At 39.9% G+C, this 26,631-nt stretch overlaps 1 protein-coding gene across 1 annotated transcript in view; it reads right to left on the minus strand.

The window, feature by feature from the left end:
* Positions 1–2,803: 2,803 nt before the first annotated feature.
* ATP6V1C1 (ATPase H+ transporting V1 subunit C1) overlaps positions 2,804–26,631 on the minus strand; it is a 40,616-nt gene continuing 16,788 nt past the window's right edge. Inside the window, exons 4-13 of the mRNA XM_054018924.1 lie at positions 23,875–23,960; positions 22,075–22,169; positions 14,234–14,325; positions 13,115–13,213; positions 10,978–11,046; positions 8,717–8,809; positions 8,537–8,630; positions 6,832–6,929; positions 5,360–5,486; positions 2,804–3,419 (exon numbers count right to left, since the gene is read on the minus strand). Coding sequence (XP_053874899.1) covers positions 3,324–3,419; positions 5,360–5,486; positions 6,832–6,929; positions 8,537–8,630; positions 8,717–8,809; positions 10,978–11,046; positions 13,115–13,213; positions 14,234–14,325; positions 22,075–22,169; positions 23,875–23,960 — 949 coding nt within the window. The 3' untranslated portion in view covers positions 2,804–3,323. The remainder of the gene's footprint in view (positions 3,420–5,359; positions 5,487–6,831; positions 6,930–8,536; positions 8,631–8,716; positions 8,810–10,977; positions 11,047–13,114; positions 13,214–14,233; positions 14,326–22,074; positions 22,170–23,874; positions 23,961–26,631) is intronic.

A 26,631-nucleotide genomic window follows, 5' to 3' on the forward strand; every position in this document is an offset into this window, starting at 1 on the left:
ATACTTAATATATCTTGGGTTCATATGCTACTTATATATTAGCATTCCCGAATTCAAGACCTATGCAATAGTAGGTACAGTACAATAGGGATTTACAAGTTACAAGCCTTAACTTTAAACTACATTGCTTTTGCCAGTTTCTCAACTGTAAAGATTTTTTTAAAAATTGAAAACAGTTTTAAGATAGTAAAAAACTTAGCACTTCAAACACTTTTTATTCTCAATGCCTTCCTAAAATTAAGTTAGTTCTGTTACCAGATATTTGAAGTCTACTTGTTCTGTATGTTGTGGATGTATTTAAGATATGTAACATGGATCTTTAAAGACTGATCTTTTGCTTATCTTTGTGGTCAAGTTCAGAACTCCACATTTCTCCCTGTAACACTTGATGACAAGTATCTAATACAGTGCCCTGCACCAGCCTGTGCAAGTTTCTTTGTAAGCAATACATTTAATTTAATAATCTTTGTTTTCCTTAGCATTACACAGATTTTGAGAAAGAAACAAAATTTGACTAACTTGGATTACCTGCTGTTTAACCTTTCTTTGTTCAAGTGGATAGTAGAGTCTGTATGTTCAAATAAGATTCAATTTTTACTGGAATGCTCTTAATTCCAGGGAATAGAGTTGGAGGCAAGGAAGTCTTTGAGTTCCATAGTCTCTTATCAGGAAAGTCCCAACCCCCTTTGTTCTAACAATGCCAGGCCAGTATACTAATCCTTACTGCTAAACATCTTCATGCCTTTTCCCATGCTACCCCTACGCTCAGAATAGCCCACAAATTCTAAGCTGCAAAGCCACTCTCCTCTCCCCTCCACCCACTGCAATCTTTCCATAAGGATTCACTTCTTCCATACTGCCAGTGAGACAATAGCTATTTAACAGAATTCCTTCCCTTTCCTGCTGATTTGTTACCACCACTTGTTGCATCTTATCTAAAATTAGACTGCAAGCTCTTCAGGGCAGGGATAATCTCTTTACTGGTACTGTAAAGTGCCAAACACTTGTGTGCAATAATATATGAAAGTAGTAATCAAGCCCTGCTCTAGATGTGAGAGGTAGGGCAGGAGATGAGGCAGAAGTCTCCATTTTAACAAGAAACCCTCTGCTTTCCCCTCCACTGCAATACAAATATCTCCTCTCTCATTGCCTTATCTATTCCAAACCTTCAAGTCGCATCTTAACACCTTTCCCCTTTGCCAGTGCATGTTAAGATCAACATGAGAAATAATCACAAAGTCTTCACATCACTAAATGTATATCACATGCTGCCCACTGTCTTGTATTTTATTCATTCTGTAAAGAGTTCAGGGATACAGTACATAACAGGACTATACAAAATGAACTTGTAATCCCAGAACCAGGAGTTAACAGATTTCTTATTTGTGTCCAGCTTGGGTGCCCATAATTCAAGAAGGACATTGATAAACTGAAGTGAGCTCAGAGAAGAGCCAGGAGAATGATTAAAGGATTAGAAAAAATATGCCTTTTAGTGATTGAGCTCTTTGAGTCTATCTGTTCAATTTAACAAAGGGAAGGCTCAGGGATGACTTGATTCCGGTCTACAAGTACCTACATGAAGAACAAATATTTAATAATATGCTTTTCAATCTATCTAGAAAGGTCTAACATGATCCAGTAGCTGAAAGTTGAAGCTAGACAAATTCACACTGGAAATAAGCCATAGGTTTTTAAATGGCAAGAGTAATTAGTCATTGGAACAATTTACCAAGTGATGGATTCTCTATCACTGGCAATTTTTATATCAAGATTGCATGTTTTTCTAAAAGCTCTGCTCTAGGAATTATTTTGGGGGAAGTTCTCTGGTTTGTGCCATACAGGAGTTCAAGGTAGACCACAATAGTCCCTTCCGGGCTTAGAATCTATGAATGATCTTGTTTTGGAGTTTTGCTACTTTAGCTCAGAACTCCTTGGAAGTTCTTATACACAAGCAAGTCATTCCTTTAAATGGGCCAAGAGTTTCAATGAAAGCTGCTGCCATGTCTGCCAGACATATGCCTGCAAAAGTGTTTATACTAAGCAACTAGAGGCCACACAAATGATCTTCCTTGAGCCTTTCAACATTGCTTAGATCCTGATTATATTAAAGGCTGACTGGGGAAAACAATTTCAAAAGACTGCAACACTCCAGAGAGGAATTGATTTACCAAACATTATTTCAAAGCTCAGGACTTGTCCAGATGACTACAATAAGCTTTAGTGTTCTAAATCCAGTACTTGGAATCCATCAGTGTTGAAGCAGTGAGTGGAAGATACAGTTTCAAATACAAATGTCTTGAGAACAGTTACTGGAAATGTTAATAAACTCTTTCCGACAAGTATTAAAAGAATGCTGTCTTTGTGATGGGGATATAGGGTAAGTAGCAGTTCTTTCTCTAGAAGTTTGGGTGCTACATTGTAAGAGTAGCCACCATTGCAAATAAGTGAAAACAGAGTAATACATATACATAAAAGAGTAGAAATACTGAGTAGGCCCAGGGTGTAAGAAGCCTATGTCTCTCTCACTCCTCCAGAGAGTTAGGCCATGTGACTGTCACCTTACGAGTAGTTGTGGCTATATATTCACACATGGAACTTTAAATTATAGGAATAAAATCTGCTCCAGTATTTCTCACAACAATGCAGGTGTTTATTTTAGTTTACCTCGCATCAAATATTTGTGTTAAACTGAAAACTGCATTTCTATACTGTCAGATACAGCATATATCACATCTTTACATTAGCTGTATTAATGTTTGGCAGGAGACTTTTACAGTTCTATGCATCACAAGAAGACAGACCATACATTTGCACAGGTATTTTTATTTTCTCCGACAGTGCTTATGGATTGTAATTTAAAATATTCTGAAAGCACAGACTGTATCAATATCACATACTTTACATCACAATTCAATAACAATGTTAATATCTGTGTATCTACTAAATACAGAGAACAAAATGGCATAAATGTTTACACTATCTTCCTTTGTAAACAAGATCTTTATGAACAATGGTAAATGAAATTAATGCAATCATCTTATGAAAGAGGAATGACCCTTTTCTTTAAATAAATGACTCTGTTTATAAATACTCTCATTCTCTCAATATACATTTACAGACTTGATTGATTAAAAGCAGTAATACCTACACTCTTCTTTAAAAGAAAATGTCAAGAGATGGACCACCATGGGGAAAATTCACCTAAGTAAAGGGAGTAAGAAGCAAGCATAGGATTAACAGAGTTAAAAGTATCATTGTACTTCAACCTCACTTCTGTTTGTTTACACGAACACTATCAGAGGATTGTCAGGATAAGGAAAGGTTTACTTGAAGTCCAGCAAATTGCAATCAATCTTGTAGTACACATATGGGTAGTACTCCTGTTGACTGAGGTTTAAGCCTGGAATATCCATAGTTGCCTGTGAAACAAGGTTTGTATGTTTTGTTTTGTTTTTAAATTACTATACATTTTACAATATAATTGGTCAGTGTCCCATTCAGGAGATTACATGACATAGTCAAACATTAGTCATGCCAGACCTCAAAAACTTTAAAAAAAAATATCAAAAAACTATTTGAATTTTAAACTTTGGGTTATGTTTTGTCTGGTAATGTAAACGTAAGGGAAGAAAAGGATAATGTGCCATCAGGCTTCCCAAAATGGATTAAGGTGGATAGAGAAAAACATCAGAGGGGTAGCTGTGTTAGTCTGAATCTGTAAAAAGCAACAGAGGGTCCTGTGGCACCTTTAAGACTAACAGAAGTATTAGGAGCATAAGCTTTCGTGGGTAAGAACCTCACTTCTTCAGATGCATCTTACCACCGAAAGCTTATGCTCCCAATACTTCCGTTAGTCTTAAAGGTGCCACCCTCTGTTGCTTTTTAGAGAAAAACCATGTTCCTTTAAAAAATATTGGTAGGTTAGCATAAGCAATACATGCCATATTTCATATGAAATGACATTTGGCTTTGTTACCATAGCATCACTATATGGAGCAAAAATGTAGTTATTTGTTTCTTTTTCCCAATTTCATACAATCTTCAGCAAAATCACATGCATTGCTGCTACTCCTCTACAATACTTTGTATTAAAGGATTTTCCTTAACATAGAAACATTTAAGTAATGCAGTATTGTCTGACTATTTTCAAGTGTAGAAATCTAAAGAAGAAACTGAAAAATCAGTGTAAATGAAATTTAGATTTGTTTATTTACATCCCTATTTCATTCAACTTTTGTATTTAATATTTCTGCAAATTTAAAAATTGTACTGACGGAAAGTTTAGCTGATCCAAAAGTCTGAAAATTAGTCTGCAGGATTAAATATAATTTTCCATTCCCTATTAATGATCAACGTTGACTTCTTACATTAAAAGAATTTTTGAAACATTTTCATGACTATTTGGCTGGACTCTACATTTCACCTGCATTTTGCTCTCAAGACATTGGTTTGTTTTAATGTCAACTGCTCATGAACGGTAACGGCTATGGACACTGAAGTTTTATCTAGACACAGAACAAATACAGTATTGGCAGCAGCAGTGCAAGCTTCCCTTGCACTGAGGGCTTCTAGAGGTGGAAAGGATAATTCCGACTTCATGTCCATTTACTCTTTCGCATCTCTACTGAAACGGCCACGTAAAGTATGCTTTGCTTGTTTTTAACAAACAGAAGCAATCCCTCAGACTGGAGATGGCAAATACTATCGCCTGTATTATTTGTGCTTAAAAGTTATGAAATGCCTAGAGATTAATTCTAAACTAAGTTTAAACTTGACTGAAGGCATTTGTTCTCAACCCATTTGACTTAAAGTTCTATTTTCTTCTTACTCTGTGCCCACCATGGTACATTGGCCATGGAAAGGTGCTTTAAAAATTGTACAGTGTATGTTGGACCCCCGGCAGTCCCCAAGAACATAGAAACAGCTCTTCAGGTGACTTGGTTGTAAATGGAGTACTTCCTCCTTTGCAAAAATCCATGCAGAAGGCATCTTGAGAACTTCACTGAATTAATGCCAGTAAGATTAAATGGCCTCTGCACTGGAGGAGAGCAATGAGTTGTACTTAATGGAAAGGGCGAGCTTTAAAAAAAATAAAAATAAAAAAGAGCTCCTGAAACATGTTTTGTGACCTGCCCCAAAGACAATCCATGGAGCATATTTCTTGTTAAACAGCATCCAGAAAAGCCTAGAAGCCTGCATCTCTTTCTCATGGAGCAATTCCTTTTAGAGGATTAACACTGTACAGTGAGGCAGACCATTCCCACTGGGTTTTAAGAAAAGACTAATCAATGTAGGGTTGAATATGGGTGGCATCTGGACACCATAAATACTAGTTATAAAAATTACACAAGTTACTTACATCAATGATAGATGCTGCACTGCTATCAAGGTGTTTGTATAAATCATTCAAAACCTCTCTCAGTTTCTTCATTGTTTTCTTATTGGGTTGAAGGAGCATTGCCTGGAAATTAACTGGCAAACCATACCTGAGGGAGCAAGCAGAAAGCTGTGACAGATGCTAATGAGATTTTTTTAAAGTGGCATCAGAGTTTATTCATTCTTACCTCAGACAGTGCTACACCACTTTTTAGAGAGAAGAGACCTTGCTAAAGGTTTCTGGTTCCTGAGAACCAAACATCTGCTTATTTTTTAATTTAGGGATGACCATATTGTTATTACTGTTTCATGATATTGAGAACCTTGGAAAAGAATTTTATTTCATGTTAAATAAGAAGAGAAATTAATATTTAGACACCTGTTTTTTTATTCCTTCCATGGTCAATACTGAACTCCCATATTCTTCTTACCAAGCTTCATCCCCCACTTTATTTTATTTTTTTTAAGTTTGAAGACTTCAATTAGCTTACTTCTAATTCTTGGGGTAGTAACAAAGTAAATTTCAACATAGGTTGAAAGATCTCATCTGTCTGATTGTGTGGAAAGGCTAGCCCCCCTTCTTGTCAATCCCTTCTCAAAGCCACCTTTTAACTTCTCTAGGTGAATATTCATTTTCATTCTAGTGTCTCATCTTACTTTCCTTACCCACATTGTCTCCCAAAGTAACAAGTCTGCATAGTTGTGGGATGGGCTAGCTGTGGAAGAGACATATAAAATTAACTTATGATTCTATTACCAATCCCTGCCATCCTTTCAACACTGCTCCTTCATTTACCTCATTTTATTCTTTACATTGTTTTGTGACTACAAATGTAGTATCAAGAAGCTTTCAGTAACTATCCAATTTAGAAAGCTGCAAACTTCAATTGAGAACCAGATGTTCCTACGCTAACAATCCACTTTCTTTGCAGAATTCATCCAGTTATTTTAATCAACTTATTAGCTATACTTCTTGTTCACTTATGAACAAGAGAAAAGCAGAGTATGAGAAAATAGTAAAGCCCCATGCTGGGGAAAAAATAAATCTAGTGGTTACTACTATGAGGAGTCTTGGGTTGCTTTGTATGCCTCAAAGTCTGAACAATTTTGAATTAAACTGTGTTTACCTAATAATATGACTGAGTGGTTTGTCTTCTCTGTGTATCCTGAATAGATCACTTTATTTATTGCTGGCATTTCTAAGTCTAGAAAGTTTTCTTCTACAAGCCATTCAATTAAAGCAAACCATTAACAGCCAGTGAGCACCTCTTGTTCGAATATACAGAGAGCCCAAGATGCTTAAAGGAGTAGGGCAAGAGCACCTCCAAGAACACTACAGAATGAGTTGAGCCAGATGGTGCATGGATTAAGATCCTCAGTTATCTATATGTAGTTCCAGATAGGTTTTTTTAAAACCTAGGAAAAACAGTGCAACTCAGCTCCAAATCGGTTTACCTTAGAACAGATTCAACAAAAACTCGTAATGCCTTCACATGAATCCATGCAATGAATGCTTCACTGAAATTCACTTTCAGCCATCGAACCAGAGGTCCCTGTTAGGTATTGAGGGGGGAGGAAAGAGGGGAGAAGAGACAGGAAGTTATTCACAAGCCTCAATAAAGATTCAGCCTTATTAAAAATTGTTTAAACAGATACTCAGGGTTAAAGTGGTATTACCACATACACAGAAAATGTATGGATGGAGGAGTAGGCGCTGGACAGGTAACTCCAAAATGTTTTAGTATAGAGAAAGTACAGTAGGGATCTCATATGAAAACTGCACTTGGGTTGACTGAGACTACACTGAACTTTAAGAACAGCCAAATAACTATTAATGAAGTTCATAATCACTCTGCTACTGTGCTTTTAGCCCATAGAAATCTATTAACTCTGAAAATTAGAACAACAATCCTGGGACATGCCTCATCTGCTTTGCTCCACTCCAACGGTATGAAGCAGCCCTAAACACAGCAAACCATACCGTTAAAATCTTTTGCATAGGGAGATCCCTGGATAGGATAGAGTCCCCACAGAGAATCAATGTCATTCCGCTTAGCTGCTGGTATAGGGGATATGGACAGGGCTCTCTTGTGCACTGGGAATGCCTAGGGCCATAATGGCCCCTTAAGTCTGCTGGCAGCAGGCACAGGTTAGATCGGGGATACTGAGACCTCAGTGGTTCAGGAGCCAAATTAGCAATCAACATTACTCAAAAGAGAAACAGTAGTATGCGTTCAGTGTTTAATTTACTATAGCACTATATATTCATATTTAAAGAGTAATATATATATTATTCGCACAGCAAAATAATTGACCACGTATTATCATTTTATCAACTACAATTGATTAACAGTAAAAGCATCCTGACTGGTTAATATCTTAGATCAAGTAAAAATTAAATCATACAGTGTTTTAATATGTGCTGCAAAGATCCACAGGAGACACATTAAAGAGCCACTTGTGGCTCTCAAGCCTCAGTCTGCGTATCACTGGGTTAGACTGACCCATTACAGAGCAGCCCCAAGATCAGGGGATCACAGAGAGCACCACTTCAACCCCCAGCCTCATTTACTTTAGCCAGAGCTAAGGATCTGGCTGGGTATATTGTACCACTGAAGGAGGACAACTTAATGTGTGGGTTTTTTTTTTTTTTTTCCTCCTCTACTTAAAAGGAGAGAATTGAGTTTTAGCTTTTTGCTTGGACACCACAGTTTTTCTAAATGAATGTTTTTGGACTAGAGACAGTTGTATATTTTATAAAAAAAGACTCTGTAATGCTATGAGCTACCATCTGTAATGTTTTCAGGCAGGCTACAATGCCTTCAACTGGTGTTCAGGACCCACCATATTTCAAGCATGAGTGTAATGGAAACAACTTACATATTATCAAAATCCTTTTGGGACTAAGTTACCATTTGGGTGAGTTTATTCAACATCAAAAAGACATTCAACAGTTTACATGCAAATGAAGCATACCCTTACCTCAAGGATTTGCATCTCTGAGCATTATGTCTCAAACCAAAAGCAGATGTAACAGAGAAAAAACTCTTGTTGTGAGCTTCGTGGTCTGAGGATGATTGCAGCAGTGACCATTTCATACTTAAAATGCTCAGCTATAGTAATTTCTGTCCAAAATAATATTTAGTTTATACCAACTTACAAACTGTTTCTTTTTGTCAGTAGATAGCCTGTTCATTTCTTCTTTGTCTGCTTTCATCTCTTCTTCATTATACTGGAAATCACGGACCATAAACCTACATTTGGAGAGGAACAAAAACCACTGCAAGTGGCTGTGTAGAGTACTCTTAAATAGGAAATCAATCTGAAGAAGTGACCTTACTTGTATTCCCTGGCTTTGTGTCTGAAGTCATCCACTGCCTTCCTGAACAAGGTGACATTACACAGATAACTATCTTGGTCCTCAGAAAGAACACTGTGTAAAGGGGGGATTAAAAAAAAAAAGTGTTACAATTTTCAGGTTAAGAACCTTTACGGGGCTGAAGCATCACAATCAAAATTCTAGTCTGTGGTCACTCAGAACTGGTAAAATCAATTTAGTTGCTTATGAATGGTTCTAGAACAACCCTACCACACCCAGAATACTTAATTTCCAGAGTTTAACTACATTAGAGAAGAGTAATTGAAGCTCACACACTTGCCTTTGTCATCCTTGAGCAAGAGAGGAACTGTTTACATTTCACATTCACATGTTTTCTGGAGTAAAACTGTTAGCTGTGCTAAACCGGATATTTCTCCAATTTAAAGCCATATTTTATTGGAAGTGAACTTGAGCTGATTTCATTTTGATGTTTGCAGTGATGAGAGTTTTCAGCAGTTGCATTTATTTTGGCATCTTTCAGGTGAAAGGAAATAGGTGCAAGTACAGAGGGACAAGAGTTGAGGAGGTAGCAGTGAACGAAGAGTAGGTGATTGGGTGGCATGGAGCTGTGTCAGCCATCTTGGAAAGGGTGCTCTAAAGGAGTCCAGCTAGCATCCCAATACAATGTGGCTTTCTTCACAAAAGTTAATCTTTCTAAAATCCCAAATGCTAAAATGTCTGGAGCGAACAGCTAGAGGGATCTAGCCTGTTCCCCACTGCCAAGAAATCTGTCACTCAACCCACCTGATTTACACCACCCACCCATCCCCAACTCTAAGAGCAAAGTGTGCAAGAATATACCTAATTATCGAAATAATGGACTAGGAAACTACTGGAAAATGATGCCTCAAATAGGAAATGGGGAATTTTACCTCAGTAATTATAATGCACTTGGAACACACGATTTGCCTAGCCATCTCCCTTGCCACATTCAAATCCCTCTAAAAAAATCCTCACTTCCATCTACAAGTAATAAGGGGCAGAAATAGTAACAAAACTGAAAGGACTGGAAGTTAGGAATCAAGACTGCATGCACTCGAGTTATCACATTATATTATTGTTGCCCTTGTTCTCTCCCCCACCACTTCTCTCACATTTGTCTTTGCAAACATTCGTTGTGTTAAATTTACATCACAAGCTCTTGAAGGAAAGGATCATGTTTTTTAAAAAGTATTTACCAGATATCTAGGCACGCTTAAAAAAATCCAGTGTTGCTTAATATGGCTTGCAGACAAAGGAAAATGCATTTGCCATGCCTCCTTCCTGCAGAAATTTTTTTTAAAGTAGTAAAGATCACTGGATTTCCCCCAGCCAATCCTCCAGCATGTTCCCAAATATTCTCCCCAACAACAAACAACAAACACAACAAACAACATCAACAAAATCAACCCAACACCCACACACTCCACTCACATCCAGGATTTGCACTCAAGGATCCATCCTGTTTCTCTGCACCACCCCCAAAACACTACACAATAGTCACCTCCACACCATCACATAGAGTACCCTCTGCCTCCTCTCACACATTTTTTCTAGGTAACGTGCTGACCTCCATGGTTATAGAGTGCCAAAACACACATTACTCATCTCCACACAATACTACACATCTCCATCCTATCTCCTGCCCAGAACCATCTGCATCCCCAATTCTTCATCCTGCATCAGGTTTCTAATGATCTAGCCCTTCTAGTAAGGGCAACACAGTCACCCTGTGGTAGGTTTGTTTTTTTTAAAATAAGACACTGGGGCCCAGGACTAACACAGCACATCTGGCCAAGTTTAATTTTCCTGCTTCAATTCTTCAGTCCATGCCTTATAAACACTGGGACTGACTGACACCTTTGTGAACTATAGAATTTAGAGAGAATCTTAAAGTTTAGAATATTGTATTTGGAGTTAAATTCAGATGAACTTTTTAAGAAGAACGTAGGTAATGACTTTATAATCAATTACTAATCAGCAATTAAAACCCAATTAAAAATAAAAGGTCAGAAAGATTTAGGGTTAAGAGGTACTCTATGAGAGGGATAGCCGTGTTAGTCTGGATCTGTAAAAAGCGACAAACAGTCCTGTGGTACCTTATAGACTAACAGAAGTACTGGAGCATAAGCTTTCGCGGGGGGAAGACACATGACAGAGGTACTCTTGTGCATGACTAAAACCCAATTCAAGCAAATCAAAGATTTACTTCTGAAAAGCTGAATCATAAAAAAGTCACTTACTTGCTGGATCGTGGAACTACCATCTCCGATAACGTTTCATATTGCTTAACCCAGTCATTGTAATTTGACCTACAGAATAAATAGGTTATAATTCAAGTTTAGCGCTACAATAATAAAACCATGGTAAAAATCCAATGGGTCACAAGAGGCATGCAGAGAACACCTAAATATTAAGATACCCACAGGAGTATTTGAAAATTGTTTCTTCCTCTTGCTAGTCAAGTTTCCCTCCTATTGTTGGAGGCAGGGCCGGCTCTAGGAATTTTGCCGCCCCAAGCAAAAACAATTTTGGACGCCCCCCCCTCGTTTTTTCTTACCCCACCCCTGGCCCCGCCTCAACCCCACCCCTTCCCCAAATCCACAGCCCTGCCTCCTCCCCCCAGGCTCTCAAACCTGGGAGGGAGGGTGAGCAGCGGCACGCGAATCAGCTGTTTCGCGCGGCATGGTGCGCAGCGGCAGCAGCAGAGGTGAGCTAGGGCAGCCGGGGCACATTTTTAGGGGCGGCATTCTGGCGCCGGCCATGCTGCCCCTAAAAGTGTGCCGCCCCAAGCACCAGCTTGTTTTGCTGGTGCCTAGAGCCGGCCCTGGTTGGAGGACATCAGAAAGTATATGAAATAGGGAATTTGGTTCGCTGTCCTATTTTTCAGGGCACCAAATATTGCAAAGAAAACACTCTTAAATGAGAACTCAGAGAAATTAAGGAGAAATAGTATCTGATCTTAAAACATATTTTTAAGTTCACATGTATTGTATGAGGTGGGCTTTTTTTTTTTTTTTTTTTTTTTTAAGTGAAAGGCAAAGTTTTTCTTAAATCAGGCACAGCTACACAATGAAGTTAATAATTACATTTTTAACACCTCTCAGAGGATCTCCAAATGTTTGACAGACATTGATCAATGAAGTCTCTGAACACTCCCATGAGATATTTAAACCCCTTTTAGGAGTTGGATAAAAGTAAGTACAGAGATAAAGAACCAGCTTTTCAGAGACATTATGCACCCCAGTAATCAAAATTAATATGATGGATTTGTGAGTATTTTACTCCTGTTTACAGGAATGGAACCCATCCCTACACAACCTGCCTAAAATCAAAACAAGTCAAATGCAGAAGGAAAAGTACAATCCATGAGTCTTTACTTTCACTCCCTTGCTACTGCCACTAGAATAGATCATATTGCCTTTCCTATGGTGTTACGCTTAATTCTTACTGAATAGTGAACTACTGTTTAGTAATGTTGTGCATATATATTGTAAATCAGAAGCCCACCATCTACTCGCCGCCCCAAATGGATAGCCTGGTGACGTAAAGGCAGCCCAACAAAATGCCTGGAGTTTACTCAGTTTTTGATTCAAGAAATATTCAGTCTGCTATTTTCCACCCTGTTCGCTCTAAAAAAAAGATTATTTGGGTTTCTAGGTTAGCACTTTTTGGCAGAGGGGCAGATTTTCAATTTGAAGCTAATACTTCAAAAGTTACCTGACAATTCCTCTTGATCCTCATGCCAGTCAGAGAATTCATTTAGAAGACTTAGTGAGATTACAAGACTACTGAAAGGAATATTCTTTAAATTGCTAGAGGTTGTACATGATTCTAAAGGCAATGCTCAAGCTCTTTGAAAAGGTGGGATAAAGAAGCTAAATAGAACCATAATGTAATGTATTAAAAAAAAGTTTAAGTTAAGTGGTACGAGTGAATACTGAAATTACCAGGCAAATCAGTGACTAGTTCTTTTAGGAAAATTAGGAAAGAAATCCTGGCTTTCATCCAGTATTTTGCTTGGATTTTATTATTTTATATGGACAACTTTTGTAACATTAACAAGGGGCATCACCTTTCCATACAAAACATTAAGGGCATAATTCCAAATTTTCTCCAATGGGATTTGTGGATAGTGCGCACGCCCTATGATAAAGCCATAAGATAGCAACAGTGAGAAAATATCCACACACAGGCTTGTTATGCCATGGGTGAGCATCTAAAAGTTTGGGCTACATTGTTTTCAGTCTCAAAATTGTCTAAAAGCCATACTATAAACAGTCCTTTCCTACCTCTAACAAAACATATTGTATAACTTACATTTTTGCTTGCATTTTGATTATATTTTTATTCTGTATTTGGTACCAGGAGATTACTTACTTTGGTACAACCACCACCAATGTAATTAAGTATTCTGAATCAAGTACAAAGTCCTCTTTCTTTACGATATCAGCCAGACTTCTAGTTAGCAAGCTTCCCCTGTAGAGGAACAAAAACTGCTATAGTAAGTGTACAGTTCAAATCTTAAACTTGGTCTGGATAACTTCTAGTGTTTGGTTAATAACATTTTAGAAAGTACTTCACTTGAGAACTAATTACTAGTATAAAGAGTGCATTTACAAAAACGTCAGTTACAGAAAGAGTAGTAAGACAAGAGTTATCAGTGGTTCCACTGTCACTACTATAGCCTATGTGGCATGGCAGCAGCTGAGGCTTCTGACCCATCCATGTGTGGGGTGTGGGGGTTTGCAATAAAAGTTGCTAAGTCAATCATGGGTTTTTTTAAGTCCCATTTTAAAAAATGACTTAAGAGGCAAAAGTAGAATTGACTTTCAGTGAAACTTAGGAGCCTAAATCACTTCTGAAAAATGTATCCTTAAGGCTTGTATGTAGCCCATAGCCACTGGGCATACCCTCCCATAGTGCATGCCTCCACACTGGAAACACCATAGTCTGGTTATGTTAAGTACCTTTCACACACACAGGCAAAGGACAGAATGTTACCCTCAGTTATTTAAAGTTATTCCAACTCCTTATTTTCATTAAGTTTCATCTTTACCCATCTAAGACATTGGGTCTACACTGCTTAACTAATCTGGGTTTTTGGGGACAAGTCACCTGTACCGTTTGTACTTGAGGAATATATCAAGTTCAATATTAATTGGTTTCTTCAGATAGTAATAATAAAAGGAGAAACTTCCTCAAGAGAAGTTTAGGTAGATATTTAAATTATAAGGAAACCAACAGCAACAGAATCACGTTATTAGTAGCGTTACTCAAGTAGAATACTGTTTGCGTATAACTATCATGAAGTAAAAATCGCTATTTTAGGCCTGTTCACCCCAGTAAACAAGCTAAGTGTTATGACACACCAGAATTCTGAAACATAGGCACCTCTAAAATCTACCAAGCCAAAATGTAGTATATTCACATTACCAACACTTTGCAGTTAAACTGCCATTTTTTTGTGCTCCATTAGCAAGGTCTAAGATCACTTACGCATTCTTTCTTTCCAAGTTCTGAAGGTTGCCTTTCAGATTGTTATATGCTGATGCTCTTGATTTTAAGTCATTGTCAATCTGGGTTACTCCCTTTAAAAAAAACAAGATTCAAAAATCAAATTGTTCACTTTAAGTCTCATAAAAGGGTAAATTTAGCAAACAAATTATTGTTTAAATTGCCTCTAAGAAGAAGTTAGAGATTATTTGTAAGCAGAAATTTGACAAAACTGGAAAAACAAAGCACTGAACAAGTCGTATTGCTACACAATTCTAAAACTGGGAACAAACACATTGCAAACACCTTTAAGAAAATCCAGTGAGTAATGTAGACTGGAACTTGCTGTTTATGAACCACAAGTTCTATGCTGACATGCTGTTTGTTTTCAGAAGTGTCATGAAGAGATGCATATTTTACTCACCTCCCCTTACCAAATAATATTTCATCTGTATTTTCATGTCAACTATCTTTACAAGATATTTAAATTTATTCCAGAAACTTTCAAAGACCCCACAATCTAAACTGTTCATCCATTTTGCTTTGTGCTTCTATAGTGCATTACATGTTTAAAAACACTATACAAAATATAGTCGCAGAAACAGTTTAACACAACTCTTCTGCCATAACACTCATCCATTTAAGTGAAACTGACCAACTGCCAGTAGTGAATAGACTACTTTCTAACACATGATCTTCACTTGTATCATAAAAAAGTGAATTGTGACCACATTTCATCCCCTTCCCAATACATCCCTGTATACTCTTCTATCCACTAATGGCAGTTCAAACATGTTGCCCTGTATTAATATTAGATCCTCCAAGTTTAGTTTCTAGACTTCAAAAGGAGTAGATTTTGAATCTTTAAAGCAGGCTCTCTCTTCACTACTACACATCAAGCTATTTACTAAGTACACTTTTAACTTCCTCCCTCTTGACCTCGATTTCTAAACATATTATTCCTTCTATCAAGCCATTTCTTGGCCAAAGGATGTCACTGAGACCAAGAATTTAGTATGATTCAAAAAGGGAATGGACATTTACATGGATATCCAGACTTACACTAGTTAACAACAGTATTTTAGGAAGCAATATAGAACTTCATGCTTCAGGGTTTAAGCTAGTGTGTGTCAAGAAGAGACATGAATGTGGGCAGATTACACGACTTCTGCCTACTGCATGGTTTCTTATACCTTCCTCTGAAGTATATGGCACTGGACACTGACAAGATACAAGACTAGATGCACTGGGTCTAAATCCAGTATGAAAATTCCTATGTTCCAATTCTAAATATTGTCGTGTTTATACTACACCAGTGTTTTAAACTAAGCAATTTCCTACTTGTACATTTTGAAGGGAAAATGTAGCAAAGTTTGCATCAGAAAGTCACTTGCCAATTTCATTTAGGAAGTTTCAGTCCTGTTTTATATCTTGGCATAGCTTGTTGTTATCTCTGCTGCAGGTCTGTAGCAGTTTGTTATAACTAAAAAGGGGGGAGGGGAGGAAGGCCTGTTTCAGCATGTTTTATGAGAGTTTTCTTCGTTTAGTAAAGAGTGCCATGGGATATTTTGGCTTGTGCTGAAATTGCACTGGGCCACGTCCAATGTAATTATTGCTGGTTAAAAATCAAAGCATTTCAAAATTAAAAATCATACAGCCTGACTTATTTCATTAGCTACAGATAATTGGGTATGTCTTAACTCCTCTTTCTTTCCTCCATGACTATTTTGTCCCCTTATTCGTTCACTGTTTTGGGTCTGATTATTCCCAATTACATTAGCCTAGGTGCTAGTTTCAAATATAAGGCATCTTTGGCATTACAGACAGATTCTCTGCCCAACTCAGAGCCATCTTGTTATAAAGGTTCTATTAAGGATTTATGTCTGTAACTAGAAGTCTAGTCTCTCAGAATTGCCAACTTCCTCCATGGCTACTCAAGCCAAGTATACCTTGTACCTCACCTTTAAGATTTAGAAAGTCATCGTGGACCTTTAATGATCTTTTGAGCTTTTTGTCAAAGAGATGGTAAAATAGATATTCCTTTATCACATGGAATTTAGGAAGGCTCTACATGTTGGCTGCCTGTTAAGCATATGGATTTAAAAATGTTTAGTTCTACAAGTGCCTAAAAAGACTCAGTACAGTGTACCTCTCTAGTCTTATAATTAAACCCAAAACCTTCCTGTACTGCTTCTATCTCAAGTATCTAGGTACATATACATTACACAATAATATATGAATGCCTCATTAATAGGTAGTGCCTTTATTTGGGCCTGTGTTGTTGCCGGAGGGTTTTTCTGTTCTGATCCAAGGCACTGGAACATGCTACCAGCAGCCAAGAGAACAAATAAAAAAAATCACCGATTCTATATACATTTTAAAAACACAATGGAATAACTCTTAAGTGCTATGTCTTTATTTGCATGGTGGTTAAAACAGTACATAGCATAAAAAAAATCTGCTTGTGGTCTTAATCCAACAACTTTCTCTTAAGGTCTGAGACTGAAAACTGAAACCCCAGAAGCCTTTCATTTAATATGGTATGGTTACCAACTTGATTTTAAGAGGACAGCATTACATAAGCCATAAAAATCTGAAAAAGTAGAGGTGGGAAGTTGGTTTGCTTTTTAACAGCTCATGAGAAGTGGTATCTGCAGTTACTAGTGACCTTTGAGCAACATGGCCTTTAAACATAGACCTGCTAAAAACATTCCAAAAACACTTCACTTGGCAGAGCTAATACATACCAGCCAGGGCTTTGTCAAGCCGGGCCTTAAAAACCTCCAAGGAAGGAGATTCCACCACCTCCCTAGGTAACGCATTCCAGTGCTTCACCACCTTCCTAGTGAAATAGTGTTTCCTAATATCCAACCTAGACCTCCCCCACTGCAACTTGAGACCATTGCTCCTTGTTCTGTCATTTGCCACCACTGAGAACAGCTGAGCTCCATCCTCTTTGGAACCCCCCTTCAGATAGTTGAAAGCCGCTATCAACCCCCCACACCCCCCAATCATTCTTCTCTTCTGGAGACTAAACAATCCCAGTTCCCTCAGCTTCTCCTCATAAGTCATGTGCTCCAGACCTTTAATCATTTTTGTTGCCCTCTGCTGGACTCTTTCCAATTTTTCCACATCCTTCTTGTCGTGTGGGGCCCAAAACTGGACACAATACTCCAGCTGAGGCCTCACCAATGTCGAATAAAGGGGAATGATCACGTTCCTCGATCTGCTGGCAATGCCCCTACTTATATAGCCCAAAATGCCATTAGCCTTCTTGGCAACAAGAGCACACTGTTGACTCATATCCAGCTTCTCATCCACTGTGACCCCTAGGTCCTTTTCTGCAGAACTGCTACCTAGCCATTCGGTCCCTAGTCTGTAGCAGTGCATAGGATTCTTCCGTCCTAAGTGCAGGACTCTGCACTTGTCCTTGTTGAACCTCATCAGGTTTTTTTTTTTGGCCCAATCCTCTAATTTGTCTATGTCCCTCTGTATCCGATCCCTACCCTCCAGTATATCTACCATGCCTCCCAGTTTAGTGTCATCTGCAAACTTGCTGAGAGTGCAGTCCACACCATCCTCCAGATCATTAATAAAGATATTAAACAAAACCGGCCCCAGGACAGACCCTTGGGGCACTCCGCTTGAAACCGGCTGCCAACTAGACATGGAGCCATTGATCACTACCCGTTGAGCCCGATGATCTAGCCAGCTTTCTATCCACCTTACAGTCCATTCATCCAGCCCATACTTTGTTAGCTTGGCGGCAAGAATACTGTGGGAGACCTTTGCTAAAGTCAAGGAATAACACATCCACTGCTTTCCCCTCATCCACAGAGCCAGTTATCTCATCATAGAAGGCAATTAGGTTAGTCAGGCATGACTTCCCCTTGGTGAATCCATGCTGACTATTCCTGATCACTTTCCTCTCCTCTAAGTGTTTCATAATTGATTCCTTGAGGACCTGCTCCATGATTTTTCCAGGGACTGAGGTGCAGCTGACTGGCCTGTAGTTCCCCGGATCCTCCTCCTTCCCTTTTTTAAAGATGGGAACTAAATTAGCCTTTTTCCAGTCATCCGGGACCTCCCCCGATCGCCATGAGTTTTCAAAGATGATGGCCAATGGCTCCGCAATCACATTTGCCAACTCCTTTAGCACCCTTGGATGCAGCGCATCCGGCCCCATGGATTTGTGCCCATCCAGTTTTTCTAAATAGTCCCGAATCACTTCTTTCTCCACGGAGGGCTGGTCACCTCCTCCCCATACTGTGCTGCCCAGTCCAGCAGTCTGGGAGCTGACCTTGTTTGTGAAGACAGAGGCAAAAAAAGCATTGAGTACATTAGCTGATTTCACTCTTGCATGCCTGAGCAATATGTTTATACTCTTCCCTGGTCATTTGTCCAATCTTCTACTTCTTGTAAGCTTCTTTTTTGCGTTTAAGGTCAACAAGGATTTCACTGTTAAGCCAAGCTGGTTGCCTGCTATATTTACTATTCTTTCTACACATCGGGATGGTTTCTTCCTGCAACCGTAATAAGGATTCTTTAAAATACAGCCAGGTCTCCTGGACCCCTTTGCCCTTCATGTTATTCTCCCAGGGGATCCTGCCCATCTGTTCCCTGAGGGAATCAAAGTCTGCTTTTCTGAAGTCCAGTGTCCGTATTATATCCAGGCCCCTCCCCTGACTCCTAACCTACCCTGAGATAACAGAACTGAATCCCACAGCAAAATTAATGATTCTTCTGCCATAAAATATCCTTCATTCCCATTCCTCTCTCCCCATTAAAAAAAAATAGAGGTATGCCTCAGAGTCGTACTCACTGATATAAACTTTGTAGATTTTTTTTTTACCTTGACAGCTTCCAAGGTTAGGTTTTATAGTTACTGGCAACAGGTGCGCCGGACCCAGTCCCAGCTCCCAGGATTATGTCTGGGGGACTCAGCTCAGACCCTTTTTCTCCCTACGTGCCAGAGAACGTGAGAGCTTGTAGCCAGCTTCAGTTGCTTATCTCACTGGCTCCCCAGGCCTCGGCTGCTGAGCTGGTCTTCAAGGTGCCTAGTTTACCAGCCTACACTTCTGTTTCCTTTGCTCCCTGGCTGTGGGCTGGACTTGGACTCTTTCTCAAGTCCCTGCTCCATGACTCCATGGGACAGTGAAGGAAACATGCACTGTGATCAAATTAATTCCCTCTTGTGGGGAAAGCTTCAGAGTTTTTTAGGACATTAATATGGTAAACGAGAACAACCAGAGTTATATTTAATGCAAAAGGTATTTTGGAAGTGATATAAAAGCCTCATGCCTCAGAGTTTAAGCTAATCTTTAACTATTAGGAATCAGCAAGAGACTTTCATGTGGTGCAGATGACACCACAACTGCCTACAGTGAGGTTTCATGCATCTGGCGCTGGCCATTCTCAGACAGGAGACTGGCTAGATCAGGGGTGGGCAAACTTTTTGGCCCAAAGGCCACATTGGGGTTGCAAAACTGTATGGAGGGCCGGGTAGAGAAGTCTGTGCCTCCCCAAACAGCCTGGCCCCTGCCCCCTGATTGCCCCCCTCACAACCCCCGACCCATCCAACCCCGCCCCCCGCTCCTTGTTCCATGACCACACCCTTCCAGGACCCCCTGCCCCACCCCCTAGCCAACCCCCCTGCTCCCAGTCTCCTGATTCCCACGCCCCCTATCCACACCCCTGCTCCCTGTCCCCTAACTGCCCCCTGGAATCCCCCGCTCCCCGCCCCCTTACCATGCTGGAGCCAGCCACGCCGCCGCACTGCCCGGTAGGAGCGGTGGGCCAGAGCGCTGGCGGCGCGGCATGCTGAGGCTGCAGGGGTGGGGGGACAGCAGGGGAGGGGCCAGGGGCTAGCCTCCCCGGCTGGGAGCTCAGGGACCAGGGAGGAGATGGTCCCGCGAGCCGTAGTTTGCCCACTTCTGGGCTAGATGTACCATGTTGTGATCTAGTATGGCAATTCATGTGCAGCAAGAGGCAGCTGTAGGCAGGTCCTGGAAGGGTAAGGCAACAGACAGAAAAAAGATGTCTGGCCCTAGGTGCAGCAAAATGGCAAGATTTCATGCCATCTTGACAATTCCCGGGTATGCAGTTGCAGAATTGCAAAGTGCATGGAGCCTGGATTGAGATCAATGTGGCTGGTCACCCCTCAGGGCTATTGTTTCAGGTTCTCTACAGACTCAAACAGATGCCGCTATCAGTTTACATTGTTCATTTCAGGTTCTCCACAACTCTCAACGGCTAGAAACAGGTGGCTTTAAAAAATAAAAATAATCAAAAGTAAGGTTCTAGTACAGAGTTTTTTGGCAAGTAGACAAGAGCTTTAGCAACTTTCAAGGCTGGGAGGGTGGGGGAGAGAAATCACAGAGTACACTACCTTGCTTAGGTCTGCGCTATCTGAAATGCAATTAAATTACACTTATGTTTGTGTAGTTCTCTAAGTGATTTCCATCCTCCCCCTCGGGACAGATAAATTACTATAACTATGATTGTTTCTATAGCTAATTTCCATTGCAGGACCAATGAGGAGAGAAGGTATAGTGGCAAAATCTTGTTACTTGTCCAAGTACTCCATACTCTCTTACTTATTAAACAAAACCAGATTTCAGACAGCGTTCATTTCCTCAAGTATCAGGTCAATAAGACACTCACAAATCTACCAGTGAAGTTACTGTAAAGCTTTTTCCAGAGAGTTTAAATTCTACGAGTGGATGAACATTTTACAGCTACAATTGCCAAAAAAATAAATCTCTTCATTTCTTCTGCTTTCTTCAAGCTGACAAAGAACTCATGACCTTACATAGTTTCACATTTTAACACAAACACACTGCACATATGAAATATTAAGGTCATGCATTTTTTATCAAAGCCAGAAGTCAGCCTTCATTCCTCCAGTAGGACTAAAGTACTGCAGACACAAAATACATGAAAGTTTAATTACCACACCTAGGAACATACATGATTATTGATAAAGAAGTGTTCTTAAGCTATTTATCTAATTTAAGAAATGACAGTTACTACTACATCTTGAACTTAGTCTTCCATAATAATGCATCAAACTAAGTGTCAGTTACAATCTGGATCAGCTACATGATGTATACTGGTATAACAAACTTAGCAAGAAGTTCAAATCAGAGGTTCTTAGAATGCAATCTGTAAATAGCTGGGGCATGCACCATAATTGCAGAGCACATGTCAACCTTCTGGCACTGATCCGTCCTTTTACCTGCAACCTACTTCCAGAGAGTTTTGACCAACTGAACTAAAGAAGGTACTTTTATGTGCCCTTGTGCAGCTGCTTCATGGTTTTCTGGATTTTCTTTTGTGCAAATTCCACCATTAGCCAGTTCAGACACCACACAGGAGAACAGAAACAAACTGTAAAGTACCCTGCAGCTATTACGCAGTGGAAGAAGATACTGAAATCTCTTGTTGCTTTAACACAAGAAACAACAACTAGAGGGGTCATATCTGCCCTGACCTGTGTAATACCACTGAAATCCATGAGATTATACATGGTGAGAGAACAGATTTTGGTTTAGGAAGAAGAAGAGCACAGATACCAAATGAGACATAACCAACCTGCCAAACCCATAGCATAGAAGCAAATTTTGTTTACATATGGTATTAATATTGTATGTTTTGCTGTACCCAAATACTACAGTTGTCACAGAACTGGTGATAGGTGGAGGTGAGGTGACCCTTGAGAAAAATCTCTCGTTTCATAGGTAGTCCAGAGAGGAAACAATTGAGAATCATTGTCAAACTAAGTTCTTGTATCAAGGATGAAAGTAACACAGTATATATGTAGTTTGAATTACATGTCATCTTACCTTTGCAATTATTTCTGAAATATTCTTCAGGGACTGTTTGATTGGATACTTGGCCATATCCCACTGGAACCTTGTTATATAGGTAACCAAGTCAACTAAAAATGTGAAGGAATGAATGTGTTAAGTTTGGTAATAAAGATAATAGATTTTAATACTTTAATTGTTTGCTAAAGTATTGTTTATGATGCCATGGAAGGTACTGAGAAAGACTGTAGACTTTCAAATATATTGGCCCTGTTACTAAGGCTGTGTCTACACTGCCACTTTCAGCGCTAAAACTTTAGTTGTTCAGGGGTGTGAAAAAACACCTCTGAGCGACAAAAAATTTAGTGCTGAAAAGTACCAGCATGCTCCTGGCAATAAAGCTCATTTGGGGTGAGGTTCTGTTTTTTTTAAATCACCAGGAGAGCTCTCCCCCGGCGATAAAGCATGACTACATTGCCCATGTCACAGCGCTGCCATGGCCACGCTGTAACATGGGCAGTGTAGACATTAACCCTTAGACTTATGGTATTAGAATTTCTGAAGCTAAAAAGTTATAGGTGCATTAGTTAGGATTCTTGCCTTCAGATACTGACTTCTGTAGACCCTTAAAATTGAAGAAATGTTAACCTGGAGAACATGCCAGTCATGTCTCTTGAGAAGCAACAAAGTGATGAAGACAAAAATACTATGTCTGCGTACCACCTATAGCAGGGGTGGCCCATCTGCAGCTCACGACCCACATGCAGCTCTTTTACAGTTAGTGTGGCTCACTGAGCCCCTCACACCCCTCCCCCATTCTCCGTCTGCCAGACTGGGGTGGGGGGCTTGGGGCTTCCGCCCAGTGGCAAGGTGGTGGGACTAGGGGCTTCTGCCCTGCTGGGAAGGTACCTGCTGGGGCTCCAGAAGGAGCAGGGCTGAAGCCCTGAGCCCCGGCAGGCACGCCCAGCTCTCAAACCTCTGAAGATTATTGTATGCGGCTTGGAAGGTCAGTACGTTTGGCCACCCCAACCTATGGCATTCAAGTCTTGATTTGCACAAAGCTGTTTTTGAATTTCAAAGTTAATTTGGCTCTCAGACAGAACAGCAGCTTCATGCATAGGTGCTGGGCGCAGTTTATATATAGATATGTATGTATTAGATTTCTTTTTTTGTTGAACACTACTTCAACAGTTATTTTAACTGAATTTTTGTCTCTCTCTTTTATATCAATACCAAGCAATAGTAAACTGAGTTTGAATTTGTCAGCATTCTGTCGCCAAGTAATCTGACATGAGGGATCAGTGCTGCGTTCCACCATAGCCAATCTTCTGTTTCTAAGAGACAACTAGCTTGATAAAATGTCACTTGACAACTTGGGGGTAGGCAGAGATTCTCAGCTAGCTTATTTGAAGAACTTAGTAGGTAAAATTTGGACACCCTTTTATATGAACATAATTTATTGATGGAGTATTGGATCCCAAACAAAATCTTAAAAAAAAAAAAAAAAAAGTATAAAAGTAAAGAAAAAAATTGGACTTTAAACTGGTGGAGGTATAAAACCACAGTGCCCAAAAGGAACCCAAGGCTTTTCTTGGACGTGGACATTTACCATACAGATCTGTACCTATATTTTCTACCCACAATTGGAGGTATCATCCCCTCCAATATAAGTGATTTATGCAAGATCAATATAAGCGACTTAAGCAAGAGACAGATAAAAGCATTTTCATGTTTAAACTAAGTTCTCAGTCTGATTCTTTATATGATCTGTTAAGTCGGTAGGAAAACAAAGCAAAAAATCCTGAAACACTGGAGAAAATAAAGTTAACGCTTTACCTCCATTAGCCAATAGATTTTCCTGAACTTTATCTTTACTGTCTTCCAGAACATCAGCCATATATTGGGCCACCTTCTTGACCACTCTGGAGAACCAAGATAGAGCAACAAAACATGAACTGCTTTGAAGATGAAGAAACCACTGTCATCTTATAAGAGAATCTGTTACATTAGTTCCACTGAGTCAAAGACAATTTGGCCCAATCTTTTTTTAATACTGTTTTCCAAACAGTTTCAGATCAATTACATCAAACTTAATTTTTAAGTTGCGTTCCTGGAAGCCTCACCTTACAGAATTTTTGCACTTGCGGGAAGCCATCTCCCCAACAGCTGCAGACATATCGGTTTTGTTTTTTAGGCTTTCCTAGATGCTTGTCATTGTGGTGTGACTATCTTCCAGAGTTCCAGGGTATTAGATGCCCAAATCCTATTTATATTCAGTGGGATTTGGGTGCCTGTCTCCCTTAGGCTCTTCTGAAAAATCCCAGCCCAGTTCTCAAAACACCCTGTGAGGTCGGGAGCATGATTATCCCTATTTAACACAAAGGAAACTGAGACACAGACTGATTAAAGCCATGTCTACTATGCTACTGTAACTCTGTAGCATAGACGCAGGTTACAGTGACAGAAGGGGTTTTTCTATTGCTATCAGAACTCCACCTCCCTGAGCAGATCTATGGCGCTAAGGGGTGTGGCTTTTTATACACCTAAGCACTGTATATATGCCGACCTAAGTATTAAGTGTAGACCAAAGTATTACGTGAGTTACCAAAGACACAAAGACAGACTGTGGATGAGCCAGCAAGAGAACCCAAATCTCCTGATTAATAGTCCAGTGCCTTAAACACAAGGCCATCCTTCCTGTCTAGGAAAGTAGAATGCTATTTTAACAGTATTTCAATAATTTACATGTACAAACCTAAAAGATTACTTGCTTTCTGTTTGAAAGCTTTATAACAAAGTTATCCCATTGTTCATCACTTCGCCTTCCCTCCCTCTAATACTCAGACAGTTAAGAATATGTCCAACTTTTAACTGACAATTTTAGACTTGGATAAGACAATGGTCATCTCTACTGACTGCCTTACTATGTCTGTATTAGTAAGACACACACTGGTTTAGCAAGGACACTGAACATAATGCTCTGAAAGGAAAAGGAGTTGTGCTTATTTAGCTCTTCGTTTTAAAAAGCAGTTATGTTGCCCAGGCTACAGATACTTTCCCCACACAAACCTCCTCATGTAAGGCTATACCTAGCAGTTTGTAAAATAAGCTACCACAAGCAACTGACTGCAGATTTGCTAAGGAAAATGTCAGCACCACTACTAGTCGGTCATTTGATTGGCTGAGCTTGAAGGCCTTACTCAAGGACATCTGTTTTTCATGCAGAAACTTTTGAATGGCACATCCAATCAATTCCAAAATTTCAGTGAATGTTCTAGGCATCAGTGGCCAGAATCTTACTGATTTGGGAAAAAATTAAAAAGCCAAAAAGGGAAAAGTGGGGGGACATAAGAATGGCCATACAGGGTCAGACCAATGGTCCATCTAGCCCAGTATCCTGTCTTCTAACAGTGGCCAATGCCAGATGCCCAAGAACAGAACAGGTAATCAATCATCATCATCAAGTGATCCATCCTGTTACCCATTCCCAGCTTCTGGCACATGGAGCTCCTGCCACCCGATTAACATAAAAAGCAACAGAGGGTCCTGTGGCACCTTTAAGACTAACAGATGCATCTGAAGAAGTGAGGTTCTTACCCATGAAAGCTTATGCTCCCAATACTTCTCTTAGTCTTAAAGGTGCCACAGGACCCTCTGTTGCTTTTTACAGATTCAGACTAACACGGCTACCCCTCTGATACTGATTAACATAGTCACAGCTTTAAGCACCTCTACAATTGTCCACAGATCAAGCAGGTTGATGGCATTCATTAATGCCTTCCATCATAACTATAACTCATCTCATCTCTGCTTATTCTCTCAACAGTTTAACTTGTTGGCACTCTGAATAACCCATCTTCCAGACAGAAAGAATAATGCTGAATAATGTCGATGCCAGGGGTGGAGGCATGGTGCTTCAGGAGACGCTTGGTGTCGAGTTCCATGCCAGTCAACTCGGTGCCATGGAGGAGGCATGTCTTTGTTTGTGCCTTGACTCAGTCTCCTTCGCTCAGACCTCAGTGGTGCCAGAGGTGTCCTGAGCGACATAGATGCTCACCCAAGCATGTCGGCATCCAGGGCAGAGACCTGGCAGAAGACCGCTTTTGTTTTCGAGGTGCTCTATGGAGAAGTCTGAGCCCTCTTTTTTGGTCTTTCAGAGGGTATGTCTCCTTTCCCCATTTGGAGGAGTCCGCAGAGAGGCAATCTGCTTGTCCAACTCTGGTTGGAGGGATTTCTCCATTAAAATCATTTTAGCTGGAGATCCCTGTCGCATTGGTCTCTGGCTTTCAAATTACTGCAGTGGGGGCATTTTGGGGGGATATGCCCCTCATCCAGGCAGCATACACACAACAAGTGCCTGTCTGAAACGGGCATACCTTCACATAGGGCCGCAGCCTTTGAAGCCTGGAGAACCAGGCATCTTAACAGGTAACCGTCCCCTGAGGGGAGGTAGTTAATGAAATAAAACTTTTTCCCCCCCGATAAACTAACACTAACTAACTTTCTATCTATCTAATTAAACTATTTTTCTAATGGTTTTAGGGAATCAGAATCATATGATTCTAAGAGTGCTAACACTGCCCCAGAGCTCCG

The sequence above is a fragment of the Malaclemys terrapin genome, chromosome 2 (genome assembly GCF_027887155.1).
Source record: "Malaclemys terrapin pileata isolate rMalTer1 chromosome 2, rMalTer1.hap1, whole genome shotgun sequence".
NCBI lineage: Eukaryota > Metazoa > Chordata > Testudines > Emydidae > Malaclemys > Malaclemys terrapin.